Source organism: Pristiophorus japonicus, chromosome 6, assembly GCF_044704955.1.
Source record: "Pristiophorus japonicus isolate sPriJap1 chromosome 6, sPriJap1.hap1, whole genome shotgun sequence".
Lineage (NCBI taxonomy): Eukaryota > Metazoa > Chordata > Chondrichthyes > Pristiophoridae > Pristiophorus > Pristiophorus japonicus.
In genome coordinates, this window is record NC_091982.1 from 13304707 (window position 1) to 13330429 (window position 25723).

Below are 25723 nucleotides of genomic sequence, written 5' to 3' on the forward strand. Positions count from 1 at the left end.
CTGTGCCTGGCCTATGCGGACAACGTGAGCGCCCATCTCTGGATGCGGGCCGATGCATTGGTATTTATCCCTTTACTCTCGGAGAACAGGGATTTAAGTGGCTTATGGTCAGTTTCCAATTCGAATTTTAGCCCAAGCAGGTATTGATGCATTTTCTTTACCCCATAGACACACGCTAACGCTTCTTTTTCAATCATGCTGTAGGCTCTCTCGGCCTTAGACAGACTCCTGGATGCATAAGCAACTGGTCGCAGTTTCCCGAAATCATTAGCTTGTTGCAATACACACCCAACGCCATATGACGACGCATCACATGCTAGTACCGAACGCTTACATGGATCATACAACACAAGCAACTTGTTTGAGCATAACAATTTTCTCACTTTTACAAAGGCATTTTCTTGGCTTTGGCCCCAAACCCATTCATCCCCTTTTCGTAGTAAGACATGCAGTGGTTCTAACAATGTGCTGAGTCCCGGTAAGAAGTTACCAAAGTAGTTCAGGAGTCACAGAAATGACCGCAGCTCCGTCACGTTCTGTGGCCTCGGTGCGTTCTTGATTGCCTCCGTTTTCGTTTTGGTGGGCCTGATGCCGTCCACCGCAATCCTCCTTCCCAGCAACTCTACTTCAGGCGCCAGGAAAATGCACTTCGAGCGTTTTAACCTGAGCCCCACGCAGTTGAGTCGACTAAGAACCTCCTCCAGGTTCTGCAGATGCTCGGCTGTGTTCCGGCCTGTGACCAAGATGTCGTCCTGGAAGACCACGGTGTGCGGGACCGACTTCAGTAAACTTTCCATGTTTCTCTGGAATATCGCCGCCGCTGATCGGTTTGCAAACGGGCATCTGTTATAAACAAAAAGACCTTTGTGCGTGTTGATGCAGGTGAGGGCCTTCGATGATTCCTCCAGTTTCTGCGTCATGTAAGCTGAAGTCAGATCCAGCTTCATGAAGGTCTTTCGTCCCGCCAGCATTGCAAAAAGGTCGTCGGCCTTTGGTAGTGGGTATTGGTCCTGCGGGAGAAATGATTGATACTTACTTTGTAATCGCCACAGATCCTGACGGTGCCATCTCCCTTGAGGACTGGGACAATAGGACTGGCCCACTCATTGAAAATGGGGGAAATGAAGCCCTCTCTTTGCAGCCAGTCTAGCTCGATCTCTACCCTTTCTCTCATGTACGGTACTGCTCTCGCCTTGTGATGGATGTGTGGCGCCCCCGGAATTAGGTGACTCTGCACTTTTGCTCCTTGGAATTTCCCGATGCCTGGTTCGAATAGCGAAGGAAATTTGTTTAAGACCTGGGCACACGAAGTGTCGTCAGCAGGCAATGGCGCTTGGATGTCGTCCCAGTTCCAGTGTATCTTTCCCAGCCAGCTCCTGCCGAGCAGTGTGGGACCATCGCCCGGTATCACCCAGAGTGCTAGCTTGTGCATCGCTCCATTGTAGGAGACCTTTACAGTAGCACTGCCGACTACAGGAATCAGTTCTTTTGTGTAAGTTCTTAGTTTCGTGTGAACTGGAGTTAAGACTGGCCTTGAGGCCTTGTTGCACCACAACCTTTCGAAAGTCTTTTTGCCCATGATGGACTGGCTCGTGCCCAGCTCCATTGACACCGGGAGTCAATTTAGTTCAACATTCAGCATTATCGGGGGACAATTCGTGGTGAATGTGTGCACCCCATATACCTCTGCCTCCTCAATCTGAGGCTCTGGTTCGTCGTGATCCTCCGTGGATCTGTCCTCCTCTGCAACATGGTGGTTTGCAGGTTTAACAGGCTTTGCAGCTCGCTTGCACACTCGTTGGAGGTGTCCCATTGTTCCACAGCCCTTGCAAACGTACTTTTTGAATCGGCATGAATGGAAACAATGATCACCCTCACAGCGCCAAAAAGGTGTTAATGGCCTTGCATTCATCACCCTTGATGGTGGACTCAGACATCTGCGGACATGTAGCTGCAGGTATGTGTGATCTGCCCTGTACGTTACGACTCAAAAACAACATCACTTTGTTCACAGTACTTGTAGCAGCACTTGTGTGCTGAGAGATTTGCTTCATATTGTCACTGGTGGCAATGAACGCCTGGGTTATCACTATGGCCATACTCAAGGTTGGGGTCTCTACAGTCAAATATTTGCGAAGTATGGTTTCATGGCCAATGCCAAGTATGAAAAAGTCTTTGAGCATGTGCTCCAAATGTCCTTCAAATTTGCAATGTCCTGTAAAGCGTCTTAGCTCAGCGACATAACTCGCCATTTCCTGGCCTTCAGACCTTTTGTAGGTGTAGAACTGGTACCTCGCCATCAGAACGCTTTCCTTCGGGTTCAAATGCTCTCGGACCAGTGTGCACAAATTGTCGTATGATTTCTCCGTGGGTTTCGCTGGAATGAGCAGATTCTTCATGAGGCCATACGTTGGTGCCCCACAGACGGTGAGGAGGATCGCCCTTCGTTTGGCAGCGCTCTAGTCCCCCTCTAGCTCGTTGGCCACGAAGTATTGGTCAAGTCGCTCCACAAAAGTTCCCAATCATCTCCCTCCGAGAATTTCTCCAGGATGCCCACTGTTCTCAGCATCTTTGGGTTCACTATCTGTATCTCATCGCCAGTTGTTGTGTATGGAGAAAGAGTCAGACTGAACACTGTGAGCTCAAAGTAAAGTGTGACATTATTCTTTTATTGCAGGCCTCCAGAGAGCCTCTCCAAACTGTGAAGCCTCCTTAAATACCTGTGCTCCCAAGGGATTATGGGTTGCCTTTGGAGTCCAGGGGATGAGCCCTCTGGTGGCTGTGCAGAGTAAATTCAAGTATACATATATAACAACAACACCACTCTTCCTTTCCATATTTCCATTGGGAGAACACCCAGGTCAGAGTTGCTGATATTGACTTATTTTCTTTTGGTCTTTGCTGCTGTCTTTGTCACCCAACTTGCCTCCCTATCCCTATGCTTCCATTACCCCTTTAAGGAGTAGCAAGTTGTATATCCTGCTATTTACCAGGTGTCTGCTTCTCCACCAGCTATTTTCCTTCCCTCCATTCAGGCCCATTTGAAGACTAACTTCACCCCTTCTCTGGTTTTACACCAACCCCTGGTGTATCTGAGGTATTGCAGGTTGGATGTCGAGAGCCTGCACACCTCTATATTTCAAACTGCTGAACTCACAATTTACAGCAGGCTCAGTCCCATGACCTCCTCGCACGCACTTCCGACGATATTGGAATTTCAGCCCCATCATCTGTTCCTGTTATGTGTATCAGCCAGACTGGGTCATTTCTTCAATTGAACATGGTTTTAAATCAAAATTACCATAACAAAAAGATAGAAAATCATACTCCATGGACAAACACTACATTATCTTTCCAGCATCTCTCCAGGAGATACCATTCCTGCATTTTTCTGGAAGATGCTTTTCAACTGTCTCTCTGGGAGATATCATTCCACTGTTCCTCCACAAACCACCAGTTCAGCATCCTGCTCTGATTCCATTATCTCTCTGGGCGTCACCTTCCTGACATCCCTCTGAACAACTATAACCATTTTATGTTGACTACTTCCAGATCTACACCTAGGGCTAGAATTTGATCAAAATCCGCTTCCACTGGATTGCCACTCCAAAAGCCGCTAAGATTATTAAACTAAGGCTGGCGAAAAATTGATCAAAAAATGGAAAACAAATTCCGCCCGGCAGAAAAAATCAGTCTTAAACACGGATTCTCGTCGGAAAATGCGATTCTGGTCAAATTGGGCAGTACTTACTCAAAATTTAGTCCGAGGCTGCGAGTTGGCCTAGGGAGGGGGGTGGTGCGAAATACAAAAATATTTTTCCAAAAAACAAAAATCGGAAAACATTCACAAGACCCTTCTGCACTAAATCGCTGCAAAAGAATGTTTTTTTTAAACTTCCACTTACCTTTATTTGCAGGGTTTCTTACCTACCGCTGATCAAAGGGCTATTCCGGCTGGTTTCTCGTGGACGGTATTTTTTCCCTCCGCTACGGAACACTGCTACCACCAAACTCGGGCGGGGGCAGTTTTTTTCAGTCTTCCACGCCGGCGGTCCGCTCCCCAGCAGTATTTCGAAACCCGTCGGCAGAAGACTGACGAAACTTGCAACGGGCGGTCTTCAAGGAAAAAAAACAGGAATACCACCGAGAAACCGGGCAGAAATGGTGATCAAATTCCAGCCCTATGAAACCCAACTTCAATTACATCATAAATATAACCTGTTTCCAGTCTTATGTCTGGAATTTCACATCAGAGGGAGTCTGCATGAAATGGCTGCTTCCAAACTGGCCCTAACCAAGCCTGCCTAAGACATCAAGTACAGCAACAAGGGATATTTGGCCACTTGGCAGAGTGTATTTTTCCTTTGATCTCATAATCCACGTACTGCCAAAAAGTCCCTGCTCTGAACCTTATGCAACTAATTTGGAAATTCTACACCTGCCAGTGCACCAAAGAGTCTTCTACAGCGCAATGTAGAAGGAGCTCGCCATTGTATCTGACCCCTAATATACCCAGTTTGGAATCACTTAAGACTATTAGCAGGTACAACATGTGCATCACACATGAAGAATGGGCTGTTCAACGAGTAATCCCTTCCTGTTCCATTACAGGCATTTATTTGCAAAGCTGCATCGGTGGTTAGACTGGTCACTGATTCTCCTGGTATTGACAGCCATCATCTTTACCTACTTGTCTCTGTTAGTGGTAAGTTACTGATAAGTTATAGATTTTCTAGTAAGTTATTGACTTATTTGATATTAAATTTACTGGGGCACTGTGGTGCAGTGGATTAGGCACAAGCCTTGAAACCCAAGTTTAAATTTGGCCCAAATTGATTACATGAAAATTGGAGCTTTCTATTGGCTGCAAGGTCTTAACGTGAAATAAGTTTGGCAATTTTAGTGCAAATGGGCAGATGGAACATTGCAAAACTTGTAGTTTGGCACAGCATGGTCAATCTCATTTCGAGAGGTTGAAGAATGGCCAGTGTCGGAAATAGAACACTGGTACAACCTCTCAAAGTTGGGGCTGGGGTATATTGTTGACCGTGTAAAAGTAGCTTTTACTTGATCTCAAACCTGTGCAATATCTGACCTAGAAGTATTGATAAGATGGCATCAAGGGACCTTTAGTCTCAACTAATCCATACTTTACCGCAGCTGGGAGTGCTGAATTGATTAATGTAAAGAGATTTTGGGCTGGATTGTCGATTGGATTGTGCCTCTGTTCGTGCTCCAAAGATGCGGTAAAGGGTGTCGAGATGCTTACCACCCGGGCGGACAGCTTTCAGCGCCCTGCTGGGAAATTCGGTGCCGGTTTTACGGCGATGCAAAAACGCTACTGCCTCGCTCTGTAGTTTCATTCAGGTCATGACGTCGGGTCGTCGTGCAATGTCCCATTAGCGTCCCAGGCACTAAATTAGTTGGTAACACCGCATTTAACATCCGCCCCAAATCACGCCTGAAAAACCAGGCAGTTCCATGGTCGAATAGGTGCTATTTGCAGCGTATTTAAAGTGAGGGAGGAGGATCCTAAATTGCAAGTCACATTGAGTGCAACATTTATGCACAGCACGCTGTGTGAACCTCTGTCATAAAAGTGGCAGATTTATCTGCCATTACAGGGTCCTTATAACTTAAGTGAAATTATTTAATTACTAGTTCGCCAGGGTCTCCTACTCCATGCTCTTGTTAGACAGCGTCAAGATAGAAGGGCTGCTGCCATGTCGGGCTACGGATGAGGAGAGGCTGCAGATGTCTGGACAGGAGGCCATACCCATCACGGGTTTGCAGGCAGCAATGCTCATACCTCCAGCTCTCTGAGGAGCAGTGTGTGAGAAGACTGGGCTTCCAATAGGAAGTGCTGACAGACATATGCCATCTCCTGCAGGCAGACCTGCAGCCTCACATCGGCACCAGGACTGCGCTGCCCGTCGCAGTGATGGTCATAGTGGCGTTGGCCCTCTTGTCTCCGGCTGCTACCAGGTTGCAGCAGGGGTTATATATGCAGCGTCTCTCAATACGCTGCACTTCGTTGCAGTCGCCACGTCACAGAGGCGATCTACGCCCGCACACTGGACTTCCAGGCTGTTAAGAAACCATGGGGCCGAGCTTGCCCGCCGCTGGAAACGGGGCGCGCACCCCGTTTCTAGTGTTTCTGCCACCGCAGTGTTGAGGTGGCCTCCGGAGCAAAATTCCGCTCTTTGGCTTCTTTGTTTCAGGCGGACCGGAAGTCGATCATAATGGAGGCGGTAGTGCGGCGGCGAGCACACTAGAGGAGCGGAAGTTGGGGCGGGGGCGTAGTGTCCGCCACTGTCAGTCATCAGCGTAGCGTTGATGATGTCATCACGGCGCCGCGTCACCACAGCTCTCCCCTTCACTTGAAGGGAAGAGCCGGCGTGATTTTAAAAGTTTGGTCCCCTGGGCCACCAGGGAGGGTTTCAGCTGGGCCAGTAGTGCCAGGCTGCCTATTGGCATCCCGACCGAACCCGGGGACATAACTGTTGGCCCGACGTGGCACTCGGCCGACAAAAAAAAAACCTGCCGGCAGTGTGTCCTCCCCTTTAATGGGAACAGCACTGCCATTTCAGAAGGCCACAGCCTCCCTGCGTCGCCTCAACCAAAGCAGGTTTTGGCACCACCCGGCGGGAGGAAGATTTTCTCAGCGGAATTTCTCCGTCCGGGGGGAGGGGGGAACATCAGCAGTGGGCACTCTGATGTCACACTTAGGATAGCTCAGCAGCAGCAGAGCAGTGTGGGGGGGGGGGAGGGGGGGGGGGAAAGCGGATCACTGCCATTACACAAAAAATCGGAGACCATTGCACTTTGCAGCGTGGCTGCCAATTTCTGGTGTTAACAGGCCTTAAGGAGAGGGGCAATATCGGCCCCCACCATTTTCCAATCCCCTCTGGCTACAGGTGTAGTGCCAGAGGATTGGAGGACTGCTAGCATCGTACCTTTGTTTAAAAAGGGAGAAAGGGGTAGACCGAGTAATTACAGGCCAGTCAGTCTAACCTCAGTGGTGGAAAAATTATTGGAAAAAATTCTGAGGGACGGGATAAATCTTCATTTAGAAAGACATGGATTAATCAAGGACAGTCAGCACGGATTTGTTAAGGGAAGGTCCTGTCTGATTAACTTGATTGAATTTTTTGAGAAGGTAACAAGGAGGTTCGATGCGGGTAGTGCGTTTGATGCAGTGTACATGGATTTTAGCAAGACTTTCATAAGGTCTCACATGGCAGACTGGTCACGAAAGTAAAAGCTCATGGGATCCAAGGCAAAGTGATAAGTTGGCTCCAAAATTAGCTCAGAGGCAGGAAGCAAAGGGTAATGGTTGATGGGTGTTTTTGTGACTGGAAGGCTGTATCCAGTGGGGTTCTGCAGGACTCAGTACTAGGTCCCTTGCTATTTGTGGTATATATCAATGATTTAGACATGAATGGAGAGGGTATGATTAAGAAGTTTGCAGAAGATACTAAAATCAGCTTAGCACACTAAGAAGTGTAGAGGAACAAAGGGATCTTGGAGTGCATGTCCACAGATTCCTGAAGGTAACAGGACTTGCAGATAAGGTGGTTTAGAAGGCATATGGAATATTTGCCTTTATTAGCCTAGGCATAGAATATAAGAGCAGAGAGGTTATGCTTGAACTGTATAAAACACTAGTTAGGCCACAGCTAGAGTACTGCGTGAAGTTATGGTCACCACATTACAGGAAAGATGTGATTGTACTGGAGAGGGTACAGAGGAGATTTATGAGGATGTTGCCTGGACTGGAGAATTTTAGCTATGAGGAAAGATTGGATAGGCTGGTTTTGTTTTCTTTGGAAAAGAGGAGGCTGACGGGAGACCTTATTGAGGTGTATAAAATGATGAGGGGCCTAGATAGAGTAGCTAGGAAGGACCTATTTCCCTTAGCAGAGAGGTCAACAACCAGGGGGCATAGATTTAAAGTAATTGATAGGAAATTTAGAGGGGATTTGAGGGGGAATCGTTTCATGAAGAGGGTGGTGGGGGTCTGGAACTCACTGCCTGAAAGGATGGTAGAGGCAGAAACCCTCACTACATTTTAAAAGTATTTGATATGCCCTTGAAGTTTCGTAATCTACAAGGCTACGGACTAAGAGCTGGAAAGTGGGATTAGTCTGGATAGCTCTTTGTCGGCCGGCACGGACACAATGGGTCGAAATGGCTTCCTTCCGTGCTGTAAATTTCTATGATTCTATGATACCGTTCCCAATGAGAAGAATGAGTGGGCATATGGCTTTGGCAGGATTGCGGTCATCCCGAGGGTTCAAGGAGCCATTGACTGCGCGCACGTGGCCTTGCGAGCACCATTCCACAATGCAGAGGTACTCAGAAACCGAAAGGGGCACCACTCCCTAAACAGGCAGCTGGCGTGTGTCCACACATAGCGCATCCTCGCAGTGAATACCCGCTATCCAGGGAGCGCACATGATGCTTTCATCCTGTGTTAGAGCACTCTGTCACAATTATTTCTGCCGCCACGGGAAGGGTGCAGTTGGCTGCTCGGGGACAAAGGATACGGCCTAGCCACCTGGCTCATGACCCGCCTCCGCAACACTACCACAGAGGCGGAGCGTCGCTACAATGAGAGACATGCAGCCACCTGCAACATCATCGAACAGACCATTGGGGTGCTCAAACAATGTTTCCGATACCCGGATCGTTCTGGAGGCAGCCTTCAATACGCCCCTTAACAGGTCTCTCTCTCTCTCTCTCAACGGGACTCCCGGGCCAACTCACCCTCCAGGGAGCTGGCCTCCGAGCTTCCCCTACCACTGTAGGCCACTGGAGCCAGCAGCCTCAGGCTGCTCAAACCCCTCAAAATCAGGCTCGTCCACCGATGTGGTGAACCCACCCGCTGGGACCGATGACATCTCCTGCTCAGTGAGCACACCCTCGTCCCCTCCCTCGTCATCTCTCCCATCGCCCGATATTGACGGTTCTGGGGCAGGCTCCCGCTCCCCCGGCTGATCATCTGTAAGCACAAAGCAACAGACGTGTGGTTAGCAGCAGAGGAGGGAACAGGGAGATAACAGGAAGGTGGCATTGGACATTTATATGTAAAGGGGGTAGGCCACTTGATATCAGGGGTCAAGGCACTCACACAAATCGCAAATGCCATTCACATACCGTCACTACCCACAGGGGGTTCTGCCTCACCACCGGCCACCGCACAAAGTGGGGTGCCCATGAGGGCCAACACTCGCTGCTCCACCTCAGTGAGGCCCTGCAGATCAGGCTCCACACCTCCAGCTGCTGCCGCCGATTATGCACCAATTTCACCTACAATACGAAGAAGAAGGTGTGAGTGAGTCTGCAGCTCATCATGTGGCACATGTGCCTTCCACATTAGAGCAGCTGCTATTGTCTGGAAGTCTAAAGATGTGCATTATAATCTGCATGGCTACGCACAGAGCATGTGGAAAGGCTGGGAGGACGTGAGAGCCACCTAGGATTGCGACGGTTAGCAAACGCATATCAAGCCAAATGGAAATGCGAGGAGGGGTGTGAATGAATAGGGGACAAGAGGGTCTATGCTGCCTGAATGTGCAGGGCATGTCTGGTGAAGTGAGCCTCAGGTGGCTTCACCAACCCACACCAGGGCCTGCAACACATAGAGAAGGGACATCTTCCTCAAAGACTTTACATTGTGTGAGACAGTGATCTGGCAATCATGGCAGGGGTACATTAATATAAAGGCTACTCACTTCGACGAGGTCGTTAAACTTCTTGTGACATTGGGTTGCAGTTCGAGGCACCTAGTCTGTCGCAGGCACCTCCTGTGCAACCTCCCTCCAAATCCTCCAAAACACTTGACACAGGCCTCCTTCCTCCAGGAAGATGCAAGGCAGGCCACCTCCTCTCTGTAACCTGTATAAGTACCTCAGCGGCCATGGCTGAGAAGCGACATGCTCTTTGGCGTCCTTCCTGCTCCTCTATTTTCCCGCTCTGGTCAAAGTGCACATGTGGAACTGCGCATGTGCAAACTTATAGTGCCGTGCCCTAAACATTTGGCTGGGCTCGGAAACGATAGCGGGCCTCTGTGCATGTGCAAGTAAAGTTGCATTTTTTGCACAGCGGTTTTTGCTTGGGATGACCAAGCACAGGTGTGTAATGCCTGATTTAGCGACCCCGATCATTGCAGCTGAGTAATGTGTGAATTTCCCAGACAGAGGCACAAACTTTTGTAGGGCGCAAAATTTACTGCCCGGCCGCCATTAGTGCCCTACGAAGCCTCCAACCAAAAATCCCGCTCTTATATGGTGGCATCTACCCTGTGCTGTATCTCGCCTGAGAGTATTTGATGGGACAGTAGAGAGATTTAAACTCTGCATCTAACCTGTGCTGTAACTTATCTGAGGCTGGTAGTGTTTGATGCTGATATTAAGTGCCTGACATGGAAAGTGTTCTTTCCCTCATCAATAACATCCCTCAACTTGACGGCCACAAAATTCAACCAAAATAATTTACATAAAGTAACTATATCTATCAACATAATTATCCACAAATTGTACAGTGACAATGGAGAGACACACTATTGACGTTCTCTTCAGTTGATGCAAAACAATATCAATCAAATATTGTCCAGCATTAGCAATCATGTGTAAAACACCTTCGAATTTATATTTGTCTGGACAAGAAAGCAAACCCTGGAGGTAACATGAAATCTATTCAGAGAATTGTAGAAAATTACAGAATCCTCATTCACAATGCTCACTGAAATTATACAACACAGATAATAAATGTGTTAAATTCTAATGGACTCAAACTTTGTCAGTCTGTTATTGTACCACAAACCGTGCAGTTGGAAAGTAATAAATAAACTGACCCACAAGGTTGTACTAAAATATATGTTTTTCTGCTGGCAACAGACATGCATATACATCCATCTGCAGAGATATTTGTAAACCACCTGACTCACTTGTAATTCACTCCCGGGAATCCATTATTCTAAATACAAACTATCCAAATCCCTCAATTTTATTTCAGCCTGCAAAACTCCACTTTTTCCTTAACAACTCTATAATGGAGCACCTGACAAATAGAATTCTGGGATATTACACAATACATACCCAACTACAGTAAGAAATAAAGAACACATATTAGGAAACAGTGATATATATTACAAGATCAATATGGATAAAGAAGGCCATTCAACCCATCTAAAAAAAACTATAGCCGCTCACCAAAGCATCCAACTATCTTTTAAAGGACCCCTCCAGCGATCATTTCCACGTGTTGATTATTCATTGGATGAAGAACTTCCTGTCAGCAATCCTAGATTTGCTTTTCACCAGTTGCAGACTAGGTAACAATGAGATATAAAAGATAGACACTAAGGAACAGCACAATATAGCTGATATACATTGGCGAACAGTAAGATATACAGCTATATCCTGGGGAACACACAGTAACAGTGAGATGTAGAGGATACACACTGGGTTTCTGCGATGTAGAGGATACAAACTGGGGACCAATGTTCCTGAGAAGTTGTGCAGCCACACAGTCGTCTGCAAGGTCCTGCGCAGGCCACACACCGGCTTTTCCATTGTAGATACTGCACATGTGCAAAGGTTTGAATGAGCCGCGCATAGGGGGAGGCAGGCCACGCATGAGCTTACGGGGGACATTGCTGAGGAGCAGTGAGATATAGAGAATACACACTTGGGAACTGTGGGGTTTAGAGGATACACTGAGGAACGGCAGGATATAGAGGATAAACACTGGGGAATTGTGAGATATAGAGGATACACACTTGGGAACTGTGAGGTTTAGAGAATATACACTTGGGAACTGAGATATCGAGGATAAACACTGGGGAATTGTGAGATGTAGAGCATACACACTTGGGAACTGTGGGATTAGAGGATACACTGGGGAACGGCAGGATATAGAGGATAAACACTGGGTAACTATTTACTCTCTCAAATTATTTCAAAATTTTAAACACGACTTTTAGGTCTCCACTTAAAATTCTGGTGATTACAGCCCTAGCTTTTCAAGCCTCTCATTAGAATTAACTATGACCCAGCAATGGTTTAGGTTGCACCTTTTCCATAGCTCTGATGTCCTTACTTGAATGGGATGTCTAAACTATATACAGTTGTCTGATAGCAAGCCTATCCAATAGGTTGTACAGATTCATCATTAGCTCTTTCTTTTTGTATTCAATATCATTATATATTAAACCCGGAATCTTATTGCATTTTCCACTTGAAATCCTGCTTTTGAAGATCTGGGGGGTGAAAATTGGGCTGTCTTGCGGCTCAGTTAGCGGCCAGGAGGGACGTTAATGCGAGCGTAATAGCTTACTGACCGGGCACGTAGCTTGCCGCGCCCCGTCGGAAAATGTATTGAGGTTTACCGGCGGTGCAAAACGCTGGCGCCTGGCTGCTGACTATCAGTCAGGTCATGATGTCAGTCCTGGTGCAACAATCACACTTGCGCCCGCTCTCTAAAATAGGTGCACCCACATCATTAAGCGACCGCCACTAATCACGCCTAAAAAAATAGTTGGTACAACTGTTGCACAGTCGTTAACTGATGGCTAGTTAAAAGGATTCCCTCAGAGGTCAGTGCAACGTTTACACAGAGCATGGTGCGTGAGCCTCCGAGTTTGTAGCGGCAGACAGATCTAATAGTGCAGCTTGATAACAAGTGAATTTGAAAACATAAATGGGTGCATTACTGTGCCGCCAGCATCACATTCTACATGCTCTGGTAAGGTGGCATCAAGAGAGAAGGGCTGTTGGCCATGTTGGTGGCTGAAGGAGGAGAGCCCCTAGATGTCGGGGCAGGAGGCCTTACCCCCTCCCACGGCTTTACTGGCAGCAAAGCTCATTACCGGGATCTGTCCGAGGAGCGGTGGTGTTAGAAGGCTGTGCTTCTGAAAGGAGGTCGTTACAGAGATATGCCATCTCCTGCAGGCAGACCTGCAGCCTCACACCAACACCAGGACTGCGCTGCCCGTCACAGTGAAGGTCACGGTGCCACTCACCTTCTACGCCTCCGGCTCCTTCCAGGCTGCATCAGGGGACATATGCAGCGTCCCATAATTTGCAGCACATCGCTGCATCCACGATGTCACACAGGCTCTCTACACATGCAGAATGGACTTCATTAACTGCCCGATGAGCAGGGAGAAACAGAATGAGCGTGCATGTGGATTTGCCAGGATAGCAGGCTTCCCGAGGGTTCAAGGAGCAATTCGCTGCACACACGTGGCCTTGCGAGCACCATCTGAGAATGCAGAAGTATTCAGAAACAGAAAGGGATACCACTCCCTAAATCTGCAGTAAGTGACTCGCTACGAATATGTGCATCTCTGCATCTCAGCTTGCATGGCAGCGCACAGTGGATGTGTCAACGTTGGGATTTGGGGCCAAAGAGCTATGAGTAAGTATGAGGCTGAAGGCCTGTGACCACATATGAAGAGTTAAAAGGTATTGGTAAATGTCCTCAGGCTGAGCCGGGAGCTAGAAAGTGAGAGATGCTTGGTTGGGCAGGGCAGGTCTGGTGAGGCGATTGAGAGCTTTTAGGGTATCTCCACTAACGAGGAACATGGCTTGGTACACATAGCGAAGGGGTGGGCATTGAAAAGTCTTTACATTGTGGAAGACACTGAGGTTCATATTGTGTTCCTAACACAGATGAGACTACACACAGGGAGGTTAAAGTAACAGTGACCTCAGTATTTATTAAGACACTCCAGAATGAGGAACAGGTCTTAGGGGCCGGCTTATATACAGTGCTCCCAAGGGATGCTGAGATCCCTTAGGACTTCAGGGGATGCGCTCCCTGGTGGCGGAACATGGGAGTACATGCTTTACAGAAACACAAAGTCTCCCCCCCCCCCCGCAAAGTCAAAGTGAAAACAATTTACAAGGTGAGGCGGTCGGGAGCCTTTCTTTCCTGGTGGACCGCCTCGGTACAAATGTCTGTTCTGGTGTGTTGGCTGTGCCCTCGCTGGGCTGGCGTGTTGTTGGCCCTGCAGGGCTGCTAGGTGAGCCTGGCCTTGCTGGGCTGTTGGGCGTGATGGGTTCAATTTCCTGGTCCGGGTTGGTGTCGTTGATCCTTTGGGTGTGTGTTGTGGGCTCGAAAAAGGTGGTGTCTGCTGTGGGTTGTTCAGGGCAGTCTGTGAACCGCAGCCTCGTTTGGTCCAAGTGCTTTCTGCAAATTTGTCCACTGTCTAGTTTGACTACAAACACCCTACTCCCATCTTTAGCTATCACCGTGCCCGCGATCCACTTGGGACCATGTCCATAGTTTAGCACATACATAGGGTCATTCAGATCAATTTCCCGTGACACAGTGGCGCGACCATCGTTTACATTTTGTTGCTGCCGCCTGCTCTCTACCTGATCATGCAGGTTGGGGTGAACCAGCGAGAGTCTGGTTTTAAGTGTCCTTTTCATGAGTAGCTCAGCCGGGAGGACCCCTGTGAGCGAGTGGGGTCTCGTGCGGTAGCTGAGCAGTACTCGGGACAGGCGGGTTTGGAGTGAGCTTTCTGTGACTCGTTTAAGGCTCTGTTTGATTGTTTGTACTGACCGTTCGGCCTGCCCATTGGAGGCTGGTTTAAACGGGACCGAGACGACATGTTTGATACCATTGTAGGTCATGAATTCTTTAAATTCGGCACTGGTGAAACATGGCCCGTTGTCACGGACCAGTATGTCAGGCAGGCCGTGGGTGGCAAACATGGCCCTCAGGCTTTCAATGGTGGCGGTGGCGGTGCTTCCCGACATTATTTCACATTCAATCCATTTTGAAAAAGCATCCACCACCACCAGGAACATTTTACCAAGAAACGGGCCCGCATAGTCGACATGGATCCTCGACCATGGTCTGGAGGGCCAGGACCACAAACTTAGTGGTGCCTCTCTGGGCGTGTTGCTCAACTGAGCACACATGCTGCATTGCCGTACACAGGACTCTAAGTCAGAGTCGATACCGGGCCACCACACGTGGGATCTGGTTATCGCTTTCATCATTACTATACACGGGTGTGTGCTGTGGAGATCCGAGATGAACTTCTCCCTGCCCTTTTTGGGTAGCACTACATGGTTACCCCACAACAGGCAGTCTGCCTGAATGGACAGCTCGTCCTTTCACCGCTGGAACGGCTCGATTGGCTCTTGCATTTCAACGGGGGATGCTGGCCCAGCTCCCATGCAGTACACAGTTTTTTACTTGGGCCAGCAGAGGATCTTGGCTGGTCCAAGTCCGAATCTGGCAGGACGTGACAGATGATTTATCATTTTCAAACGCTTCCATGACCATCAACAAGTCTGCGGGCTGCGCCACCATCAACAAGTTTGCAGGCTGCGCCATTTCCACCCCCGTGGTGGGCAATGGTAGCCGACTGAGAGCACCCGTACAGTTCTCGGTGCCTGGCCTGTGGCGGATGGTATAGTTATATGCTGATAGCGCGAGTGCCCACCTTTGTATGCGGGCTGAGGCATTAGTATTTATCCCCTTGTTTTCAGCGAACAGGGATATAACGGGCTTGTGATCGGTTTCCAGCTCAAATTTGAGTCCAAACAGGTACTGATGCATTTTCTTTACCCCGAACACACACGCTAATGCCTCTTTCCCAATCATGCTGTAGACCCTCTCGGCCTTAGACAAGCTCCTCGAGGCATAGGCGACAGGTTGCAACTTCCCCACAACGTTAGCTTGTTGTTATACACACCCGATTCTGTACAACGACGCATCACATGCTAGCACAAGTCTTTTACACGGGTTATACAATACAAGCCGTTTGTTGGAGCATAAAATGTTTCTGGCTTTCTCAAAAGCAATTACATGTTTTTTTCCCCATACCCAATTCTCACCTTTACGCAATAATACATGTAGGGGCTCTAAGAGGGTGCTTAACCCTGGTAGGAAGTTACCAAAATAGTTGAGGAGTCCCAGGAACGACCGCAGCTCCGTGACATTCTGTGGCCTGGGCACGTTCCTGATAGCCTCTGTCTTGGCGTCTGTGGGCCGAATGCCGTCCGCCGTGATCTTTCTCCCCAAAAACTCCACTTCTGTTGCCATGAAGATGCATTTCAACCTCTTCAGCCGCAGACCTACGCGATCCAGTCGCTGGAGGACCTCCTCCAGGTTTTGTAGGTGCTCGACGGTGTCCCGACCCGTGGCCAATATGCCGTCCTGCAAAACCACCGTGCATGGTACCGACTTGAGTAGGCTCTCCATGTTTCTCTGGAAGATCGCTGCAGCCGACCGAATTCCAAATGGGCATCTGTTGTAGATGAACAGTCCCTTGTGCATGTTGATGCAGGTGAGGCCCTTCGAAAACTCCTCCAGCTCCTGCGTCATGTAGGCCGAAGTCAGGTCGAGCTTGGTGAACGTCTTGCCTCCCGCCAGGGTCGCAAATAGGTCGTCTACCTTAGGTAGCGGGTATTGGTCCTGCAGCGAGAAACGATTAATAGTTACTATATAATCGCCGCAAATCCTGACCGTGCCATCACTTTTGAGTACTGGAACAATCGAGCTGGCCCACTCGCTGAATTCCACTGGGGAGATGATGCCTTCGCATTGCAGCCTGTCCAGCTCGATTTCCACTCTCTCCCTCATCATGTGAGGTACCACTCGAGCCTTGTGGTGAATGGGTCATGCCTCTGGGACCAAGTGGATCCGCACCTTCGCCCCGGAAAAGTTTCCATTGCCAGTTTCAAAAAGGGAAGGAAATTTGTTAAGAACCTGGGTACCTGAAGCCTCATCGACATGTGATCGCGCTCGGCTGCCATCACAGTTCCAGCGGATCTTGCTCATCTGCAAGCTCGTTGGAGGTGCCCCATTGTTCCACAGCTCTTGCAAACATACCCTTTGAGGCGGCATGAATTGGCTCAATGGAAGCCCCCACAACACCAACAAAGTATGAATTGCCTTGCATTCATCCTTTGTTGCGGACTCTGAGTCATCTGGGTCACCTGAGGCCTGCTGGCAGTTGCAGACTCGTGGCTTCTGCCCTGTACATTTCTGCTCGCAAACACAGTTCCAGTTAATTTATGGACATTGCTAGCACTTGTGTGCTGAGAGATTTGTTTGGTGTTATCACTGGTGAACATAAACGCCTGTGCTATCGCAATGGACTTACTGAGGGTCGGTGTCTCTCCAGTCAAAGGTTTTCGTAGGATGGTCTTGTGGCCAATGCCCAGTACAAAAAAGTCTCTGAGCATCTGCTCCAGGTAGCCATCAAACTCACATTGTCCTGCAAGTTGCCTTAGCTCGGCGACGTAGCTCGCCACTTCCTGACCTTCAGATCGCTGGCACATGTAGAACCGACACCTCGCCATCAGTACGCTCTCCCTCGGGTTAAAATGCTCCTGAATCAGTGGACACAGTTCCTCATACAACTAATCTGTGGGTTTCACCGGAGCCAGAAGATTCTTCATGAGGCTGTAGTTCGGTGCCCCGCAGACCGTGAGGAGGACCGCTCTCTTTTTTGCAGCGCTTCCTTCTCCGTCCAGCTCATAGGTTACAAAGTACCGATCTAGCCGTTCAACATAGGCTTCACAGTCCTCACCCTCCGAGAACTTCTCCAGGATGCCCACAGTTTGCTGCATCTTTGCGTTGGATTCGTATACTCGTCGCCAGTTATTGTGTTCCAAACACAGATGAGACTGCACACAGGGAGGTTAAAGTAACAGTGACCTCAGTCTTTATTAAGACACTCCAGAGTGAGGAACAGGTCTTAGGGGCCAGCTTATATACAGTGCTCCCAAGGGATCACTGTGGGACTTCAGGGAATGCGCTCCCTGGTGGCGGAACATGGGAGTGCATGCTTTACAGATACACAGCAGTTCACATGAACGCGTTGCAAGGTGAATGGAAAGAGTACTCACACTGACTACCCTAGTGAGACATGCTGGGCCACCTCCCTTCACAGCCTTCTGAAGACCTTTGGCGGTGGCCTTCGTCCCCTCCAGGCTATAGCGTATTGCTGCGCCTCTCCACAGACTCAAGCAAGGCCTCAAGGGCCGCGGCCGAGAATCGGTACGCTCTCTACTTTCCTGCTTGCTCCTCCATTTTCCCACTTTCCCACCCTCAAGACATTGAGGAGGTGCGCATGCTTACCTTGTCGCAGCTTTAAGACTTGGATGTGAATTAGATTTTGGAACATGCGCAATGGTTGACAAAATTTCGCTTGACGATTTTCGGTCGTGCTCCCCCACCCCCTAAGTCACGTGTGTAATGGCTGATTTAGCGCACACTTCAGCTCTTGGTCTCATTCCAGCAAATTTCTCAGCGGGAGAACATAAGAACATAAGAAATAGGAGCACGAGTAGGCCATTTGGCCCCTCGAGCCTGCTCTGCCATTTAGTAAGATCATGGCTGATCTGATCATGGACTCAGCTCCACTTTCCTGCCCGCTCCCCATAACCCTTTATTGCCTTATCGCTCAATAATCTGTCTATCTCTGCCTTAAATATATTCGTAGAGGCGCAAACTTTTTAAAGGAGTTATACTTACCACTCTGCCTGGATTAACGCCTCAAAATGGGCGGTACCAAATTTCCACCCTTTGTAATCTAAATATCTCTGTTCCTCCATTCCTTTAAGCAGTTTACCATTGGGGTATATTCCCACTCTTTCTCCAGATGTGGAGGATAAACAGTAGGATCGGTGGAATCGAGAGGATACAACGGTGGGAACAGTTGGATGTAGAGGATAAAAAATGTGTATATATGCTGGGGGACAGTGGGATTGACAGGAATCATAGAATCATAGAACGGTTACAGCAAGGAAGAAAGCCATGCGGCCCGTCGAGCACGTGCCGGCTCTCTGCAAGAGCACCTCAGCTAGCCCCACTCTCCCGTCCTGTTCCCGTAGCCCTGCAAAAAGTTATCTTTCAGGTACATATCCGACTCCCTTTTGAAAGCAGTGATTGAGTCTGCTTTCACAACCCTTTCAGGCAGTGCATTCCTGATTCTAACCACTCGCTGCGTAAAGAAGTTTTTTCTTATGTTGCCTTTGGTTCTTTGGTTCAATCATCTTAAATCTGTGTCCTTTGGTTCTTAACCCTTCTGCCACTGGGAATAGTTTCTCTCTATCTACTAAGTCCATACCTCTCATGTTTTTGAACTCGATCAAATCTCCTCTCAATCTTCTCTGCTCGAAGGAGAACAATCCCAGTTTCTCCAGATTATCCACGTAACTGAAGTCCCTCAATCCCTGGAATAATTCTTGTAAATCTTTTCTGCGCCCTCTCTAAGGCCTTCACATCCTTCCTAAAGTGCAGTACCCAGAATTGGACACAATACTCCAGTTGAGGCCGAACCAGTGTTTTACACAGGTTGATCATAATTTCCATGCTTTTGTACTCTATGCCTCTATTTATGAAGCCCAGGATCCCGTAAGCATTTTTAACTACTTTCTCAACCTGCCCTGCCACCTTCAACGATTTGTGCACCCCCTTTAGGATTGTACCCTTTAGTTTATATTTCCTCTCCTCATTCTTTCTACGAAAAGGTATCACTTCACACTTTTCAGCATTAAACTTCATCTGCCACCTGTCTGCCCATTCTACCAGCCATTCTATGTCCTCTTGAAGTCTATCACTATCCTCCTCACTGTTCACTATATTCCAAGTTGTATGTCATCTGCAAATTTTGAAATTGTGCCCTTTACACTCACATCCAAGTCATTAATATATATCAAGAAAAGCAGTGGTCCCAGTACTGATCCCTGGGGAACACCTGTATACCTTCCTCCAGTCCGAAAAACAACTGTTCACCACTACTCTCTGTTTCCTGTCACTTAGCCAATTTTCTATGCATGCTGTCACTGTCCCTTTTATTCCATGGGCCACAACTTTGCTGGCAATCCTATTATGTGGCATTTTGTCGAACGCCTTTTGGAAATCCATGTACACCACGTCAACTGCATTACCCTCATCAATCCTCTCTGTTACCTCATCAAAAAACTCAATCATGTTGGTTAAACATGATTTGTCTTTAACAACTCCATGCTGGCTTTCCTTAATTAATCCACACTTGTCCAAGTGACTGTTAATTTTGTCCCTGATTGTTGTTTCTAAAAGTGTCCCCACGACGAGGTTAAACTGACTGGCCTGTAGTTGCTGGGTTTATCTTAACAATCTATTTTGAACAAGGGTGTAACATTTGCAATTATCCAGTCCTCTGGCACCACTCCCATTTCTAAGGAGGATTGGAAGATTTTGGCCAGTAGCTCCGCAATTTCTTCCTTCACTTCCCTCAGCATCCTAGGACACATCCCATCCAGTTCTGGTGACATCTACTTTAAGTACAGCCAGCCTTCCTGTACCTTGTCTTTATCAATTCTTATCCCATCCAGTATCTCCTCTACCTTCCGGATATAAAAGGGGTCGGAGGGTCTAGTAAGGAGGAGGGACTGATGGAAATCCTTATTAGTCGGGAAATTGTGTTGGGGAAATTGATGGGATTGAAGGCCGATAAATCCCCAGGGCCTGATGGACTGCATCCCAGAGTACTTAAGGAGGTGGCCTTGGAAATAGTGGATGCATTGACAGTCATTTTCCAACATTCCATTGACTCTGGATCAGTTCCTATGGAGTGGAGGGTAGCCAATGTAACCCCACTTTTTAAAAAAGGAGGGAGAGAGATAACAGGGAATTATAGACTGGTCAGCCTGACATCGGTAGTGGGTAAAATGATGGAATCAATTATTAAGGATGTCATAGCAGTGCATTTGGAAAGAGGTGACATGATAGGTCCAAGTCAGCATGGATTTGTGAAAGGGAAATCATGCTTGACAAATCTTCTGGAATTTTTTGAGGATGTTTTCAGTAGAGTGGACAAGGGAGAACCAGTTGAAGTGGTATATTTGGACTTTCAGAAGGCTTTCGACAAGGTCCCACACAAGAGATTAATGTGCAAAGTTAAAGCACATGGGATTGGGGGTAGTGTGCTGACATGGATTGAGAACTGGTCGTCAGACAGGAAGCAAAGAGTAGGGGGACTTTTCAGAATGGCAGGCAGTGACTAGTGGGGTACCGCAAGGTTCTGTGCTGGGGCCCCAGCTGTTTACACTGTACATTAATGATTTAGACGAGAGGATTAAATGTAGTATCTCCACATTTGCGGATGACACTAAGTTGGGTGGCAGTGTGAGCTGCGAGGAGGATGCTATGAGGCTGCAGAGCGACTTGGATAGGTTAGGTGAGTGGGCAAATGCATGGCAGATGAAGTATAATGTGGATAAATGTGAGGTTATCCACTTTGGTGGTAAAAACAGAGAGACAGACTATTACCTGAATGGTGACAGATTAGGAAAAGGGGAGGTGCAACGAGACCTGGGTGTCATGGTACATCAGTCATTGAAGGTTGGCATGCAGGTACAGCAGGCGGTTAAGAAAGCAAATGGCATGTTGGCCTTCATAGCGAGGGGATTTGAGTACAGGGGCAGGGAGGTGTTGCTACAGTTGTACAGGACCTTGGTGAGGCCACACCTGGAGTATTGTGTACAGTTTTGGTCTCCTAACCTGAGGAAGGACATTCTTGCTACTGAGGGAGTGCAGCGAAGGTTCACCAGACTGATTCCCGGGATGGCGGGACTGACCTATCAAGAAAGACTGAATCAACTGGGCTTGTATTCACTGGAGTTCAGAAGAATGAGAGGGGACCTCATAGAAACGTTTAAAATTCTGACAGGTTTAGACAGGTTAGATGCAGGAAGAATGTTCCCAATGTTGGGGAAGTCCAGAACCAGGGGACACAGTCTAAGGATAAGGGGTAAGCCATTTAGGACTGAGATGAGGAGGAACTTCTTCACCCAGAGAGGAACTTCTTCACCCAGAGAGTGGTGAACATGTGGAATTCTCTACCACAGAAAGTTGTTGAGGCCAATTCACTAAATATATTCAAAAAGGAGTTAGATGAAGTCCTTACTACTAGGGGGATCAAGGGGTATGGCGAGAAAGCAGGAATGGGGTACTGAAGTTGCATGTTCAGCCATGAACTCATTGAATGGCGGTGCAGGCTAGAAGGGCCGAATGGCCTACTCCTGCACCTATTTTCTATGTTTCTATGTTACCTCCTCCTTTGCTATGTCTATGGCAGCATCTTCTTCCTTGGTGAAGACAGATGCAAAGTACTCATTTAGTACCTCAGCCATACCCTCTGACTCCATGCGTAGATCTCCTTTTTGGTCCCTAACCAGCCCCACCCCTCCTCTTACGACCTGTTTACTATTTATATGCCCACAGAAGACTTTTGAATGACCTTTTATGGTAGCTTTCAACAGTGAGTTTTGAAGGGGGCACATTGAGGAACAGTGGGTTATAACGGAAACACACTGTGGAAAGTGGTATCGAGATAATATCCTGACAAAAGGTCATCTACCTGAAATTTTAACTCTGTTTCTTAGTCCACACATGCTGTCTAACGTGCTGAGTATTTTCAGCATTTTCTGTTTTTATTTCAGAGTTTTAGCAACTGCAGTATTTTGATTTTTTATACTCTAAGGGACAATGCAATCCTAATCAATGAATTTAATGCTACTGAAACCAATTTTAAAAATTGTTCATCAGTGATTGTCCTTATATTTCATTGATGATTTTGATTGGTGACTTTCCTGTTCATTGCAGCATTGAAAATGAGTCAGACATTTGCAGGCTGGTTTCTCAGTAAGTTATTGCTGTACTGCTTTTGTTGTTTCAGATACTTGCTCTGTGTCACTTTGCTCTGCGAATACCACTTTACTTACACTGGATTAACAAGGTAATGTTACATATATGCCGACCGTCTGCATTTTGGCTTGGTATCCATGGACAAAAATCAGCATTATTTCTGGCTCCCCCAGCATTAGAAACATAGAAACATAGAAAATAGGTGCAGGAGTAGGCCTTTCGGCCCTTTGAGCTTGCACCACCATTCAATAAGATCATGGCTGATCATTCACTTCAGTACCCCTTTCCTGCTTTCTCTTCATACCCCTTGATCCCTTTAGCCATAAGGGCCATATCTAACTCCCTTTTGAATATATCCAATCAACTGGCATCAACAACTCTCTGCAGTAGGGAATTCCACCGGTTAACAACTCTCTGAGTGAAGAAGTTTCTCCTGATCTCAGTCCTAAATGGCTTACCCCTTATCCTTAGACTGTGTCCTCTGGTTCTGGACTTCCCCAACATCGGGAACATTCTTCCTGCATCTAACCTGTCCAGTCCCGTCAGAATTTTATATGTTTCTATGAGATCCCCTCACATCCTTCTAAACTCCAGTGAATACAGGCCCAGTCGATCCAGTCTCTCCTCATATGTCAGTCCTGCCATCCCGGGAATCAGTCTGGTGAACCTTCGCTGCACTCCCGCAATAGCAAAGACGTCCTTCTTCAGATTGGGAGACCAAAACTGAACACAATATTCCAGGTGAGGCCTCACTAAGATCCTGCACAATTGCAGTAAGACCTCCCTGCTGCTATACTCAAATCCCCTAGCTAAGAAGGCCAATATACCATTTGCCTTCTTCACCACCTGCTGTACCTGCATGCCAACTTTCAATGACTGATATACCATGACACCCAGGTCTCGTTGCACCTCCCCTTTTCCTAATCTGCCGCCATTCAGATAATATTCTGCCTTCGTGTTTTTGCCACCAAAGTGGATAATCTCATATGTATCCACATTATACTGCATCTGCCACGCGTTTGCCCACTCACTTAACCTGTCACCCTGCAGCCTTTTAGCGTCCTTCTCGCAGCTCACACCGCCACCCAGCTTAGTGTCATCTGCAAACTTGGAGATATTACACTCAATTCCCTCATCCAAATCATTAATGTATATTGTAAAGAGCTGGGGTCCCAGCACTGAGCCCTGCGGCACCCCACTAGTCACTGCCTGCCATTCTGAAAAGGACTCGTTTATCCCGACTCTCTGCTTCCTGTCTGCCAACCAGTTCTCTATCCACGTCAGTATATTACCCCCAATACCATGTGCTTTAATTTTGTACATCAATCTCTTTTGTGGGACCTTGTCAAAAGCCTTTTGAAAGTCTAAATACACCACATCCACTGGTTCTCCCTTGTCCACTCTACCAGTTACATCCTCAAAAAATTCAAGAAGATTTGTCAAGCAGGATTTCCCTTTCATAAATCCATGCTGACTTGGACTGATCCTGTCACTGCTTTCCAAATGTGCTGCTATTTCATCTTTAATAATTGATTCCAACATTTTCCCCACTACTGATGTCAGGCTAACTGATCTATAATTACCTGTTTTCTCCCACCCTCCTTTCTTAAAAAGTGGTGTTACATTAGCTACCCTCCAGTCCATAGGAACCAATGCAGAGTCGATAGACTGTTGGAAAATGATCTCCAATGAATCCACTATTTCTCGGGCTACTTCCTTAAATACTCTGGGATGCAGACTATCAGGCCCCGGGGATTTATCGGCCTTCAATCCCATCAATTTCCCTAACACAATTTCCCGCCTAATAAGGATTTATTTCAGTTCCTCCTTCTCACTAGACCCTCGGTCCCCTCGGCTTTCCGGTAGGTTATTTGTGTCTTCCTTCGTGAAGACAGAACCAAAGTATTTGTTTAACTGGTCCGCCATTTCTTTGTTCCCCATTATAAATTCACCTGAATCTGACTGCAAGGGACCTACGTTTGTTTTCACTAATCTTTTTCTCTTCACATATATCTACAGCATTGCTCTGGGTCTCACTTGCAACTCCTTCTTCAGGGAACACACTGTTTGCTTTGAACACAAATTCTCATAATAATTTTGCAAGATCAAGTATTTCTTACCAGTGGCATTTAATCCCTTGCAGCAGCGGCGACAACAGGTGGGAAACAGGAGCAGTGCTGGGGGGGTGAAGGAGAGCCAGGAGTGGTGCTGATGGTGGTAGGGGAGCAGTGAGCAGAACTGATGGAGCAACTTTGAGGGAGGACAGGAGCAAGTGCCAGCATGAACTGAAGAGAAAGAATAGAATAGTGCCAGCAGCAGTGTGGACAGAGAGGAAATAGAAAGATAGCATGAACTGGAAGGGGAATAAAGAGAAGATTGGCAGTGTGAATTGAGGGAGGAAGTATGGAGTGCCAGCATGAATTGAAGTGTGTGGAGGGAGATAAAGAGTTCTTCCATTAAATGATATTAAGGGAGAGAGTCAACTCTATAAACAATTTAAAAACAACTTTATATAGCAACAGGAAGTACTATCACATATCAATAATAGCCACAATGCTCCACTATATACAGGTGATGGGATCATCATAGGCAGTCCCTCGAAACGAGGATGACTTGCTGCCATACCAAAAAAGAATGAGTTCACAGGTTTTTCAATGAAGGACCTAATATTCCAGGTCCTGAACTACATCCTGAAGGGTGGAAGATGCCTCTGCGTGGGTTTTTTTAACGTGTGGTGGCCGCTGAACATCAGCCACCACACTGGCTTGACAGAGTTAGGTCTTGGTCCAGTGGCAAGGGTTATCCAAGACAACAGGAGACCTGCTCTGCTGCACGGACCTAGTGTGCACTCATATCGCAGTGTGGGCTGGCCCGTGATGGAATATTGGGTATACATGTAGCTTAAGTTATGATAAGCCCAGGCCCACTGCAAGTTCAGTGTAACTACCTGTCATAGGCCAATATTCAGGGTCACTTTTGAGTCAGCTATCTTTAGACTGTTAATATGCCCTGGTTCCATGGGAGTCATTAGATGCCAAATCAACGTGAGAAGGAG

The 25723-nt window shown here is 47.6% G+C and overlaps 1 protein-coding gene across 1 annotated transcript in view; it reads left to right on the forward strand.

Moving 5' to 3' along the window:
- Positions 1–25723, forward strand: part of gdpd2 (glycerophosphodiester phosphodiesterase domain containing 2) — a 186576-nt gene that overhangs the window by 38414 nt on the left and 122439 nt on the right. Inside the window, exons 4-5 of the mRNA XM_070881987.1 lie at positions 4612–4705; positions 22700–22759. Of these exons, the coding sequence (XP_070738088.1) occupies positions 4612–4705; positions 22700–22759 (154 nt within the window). The remainder of the gene's footprint in view (positions 1–4611; positions 4706–22699; positions 22760–25723) is intronic.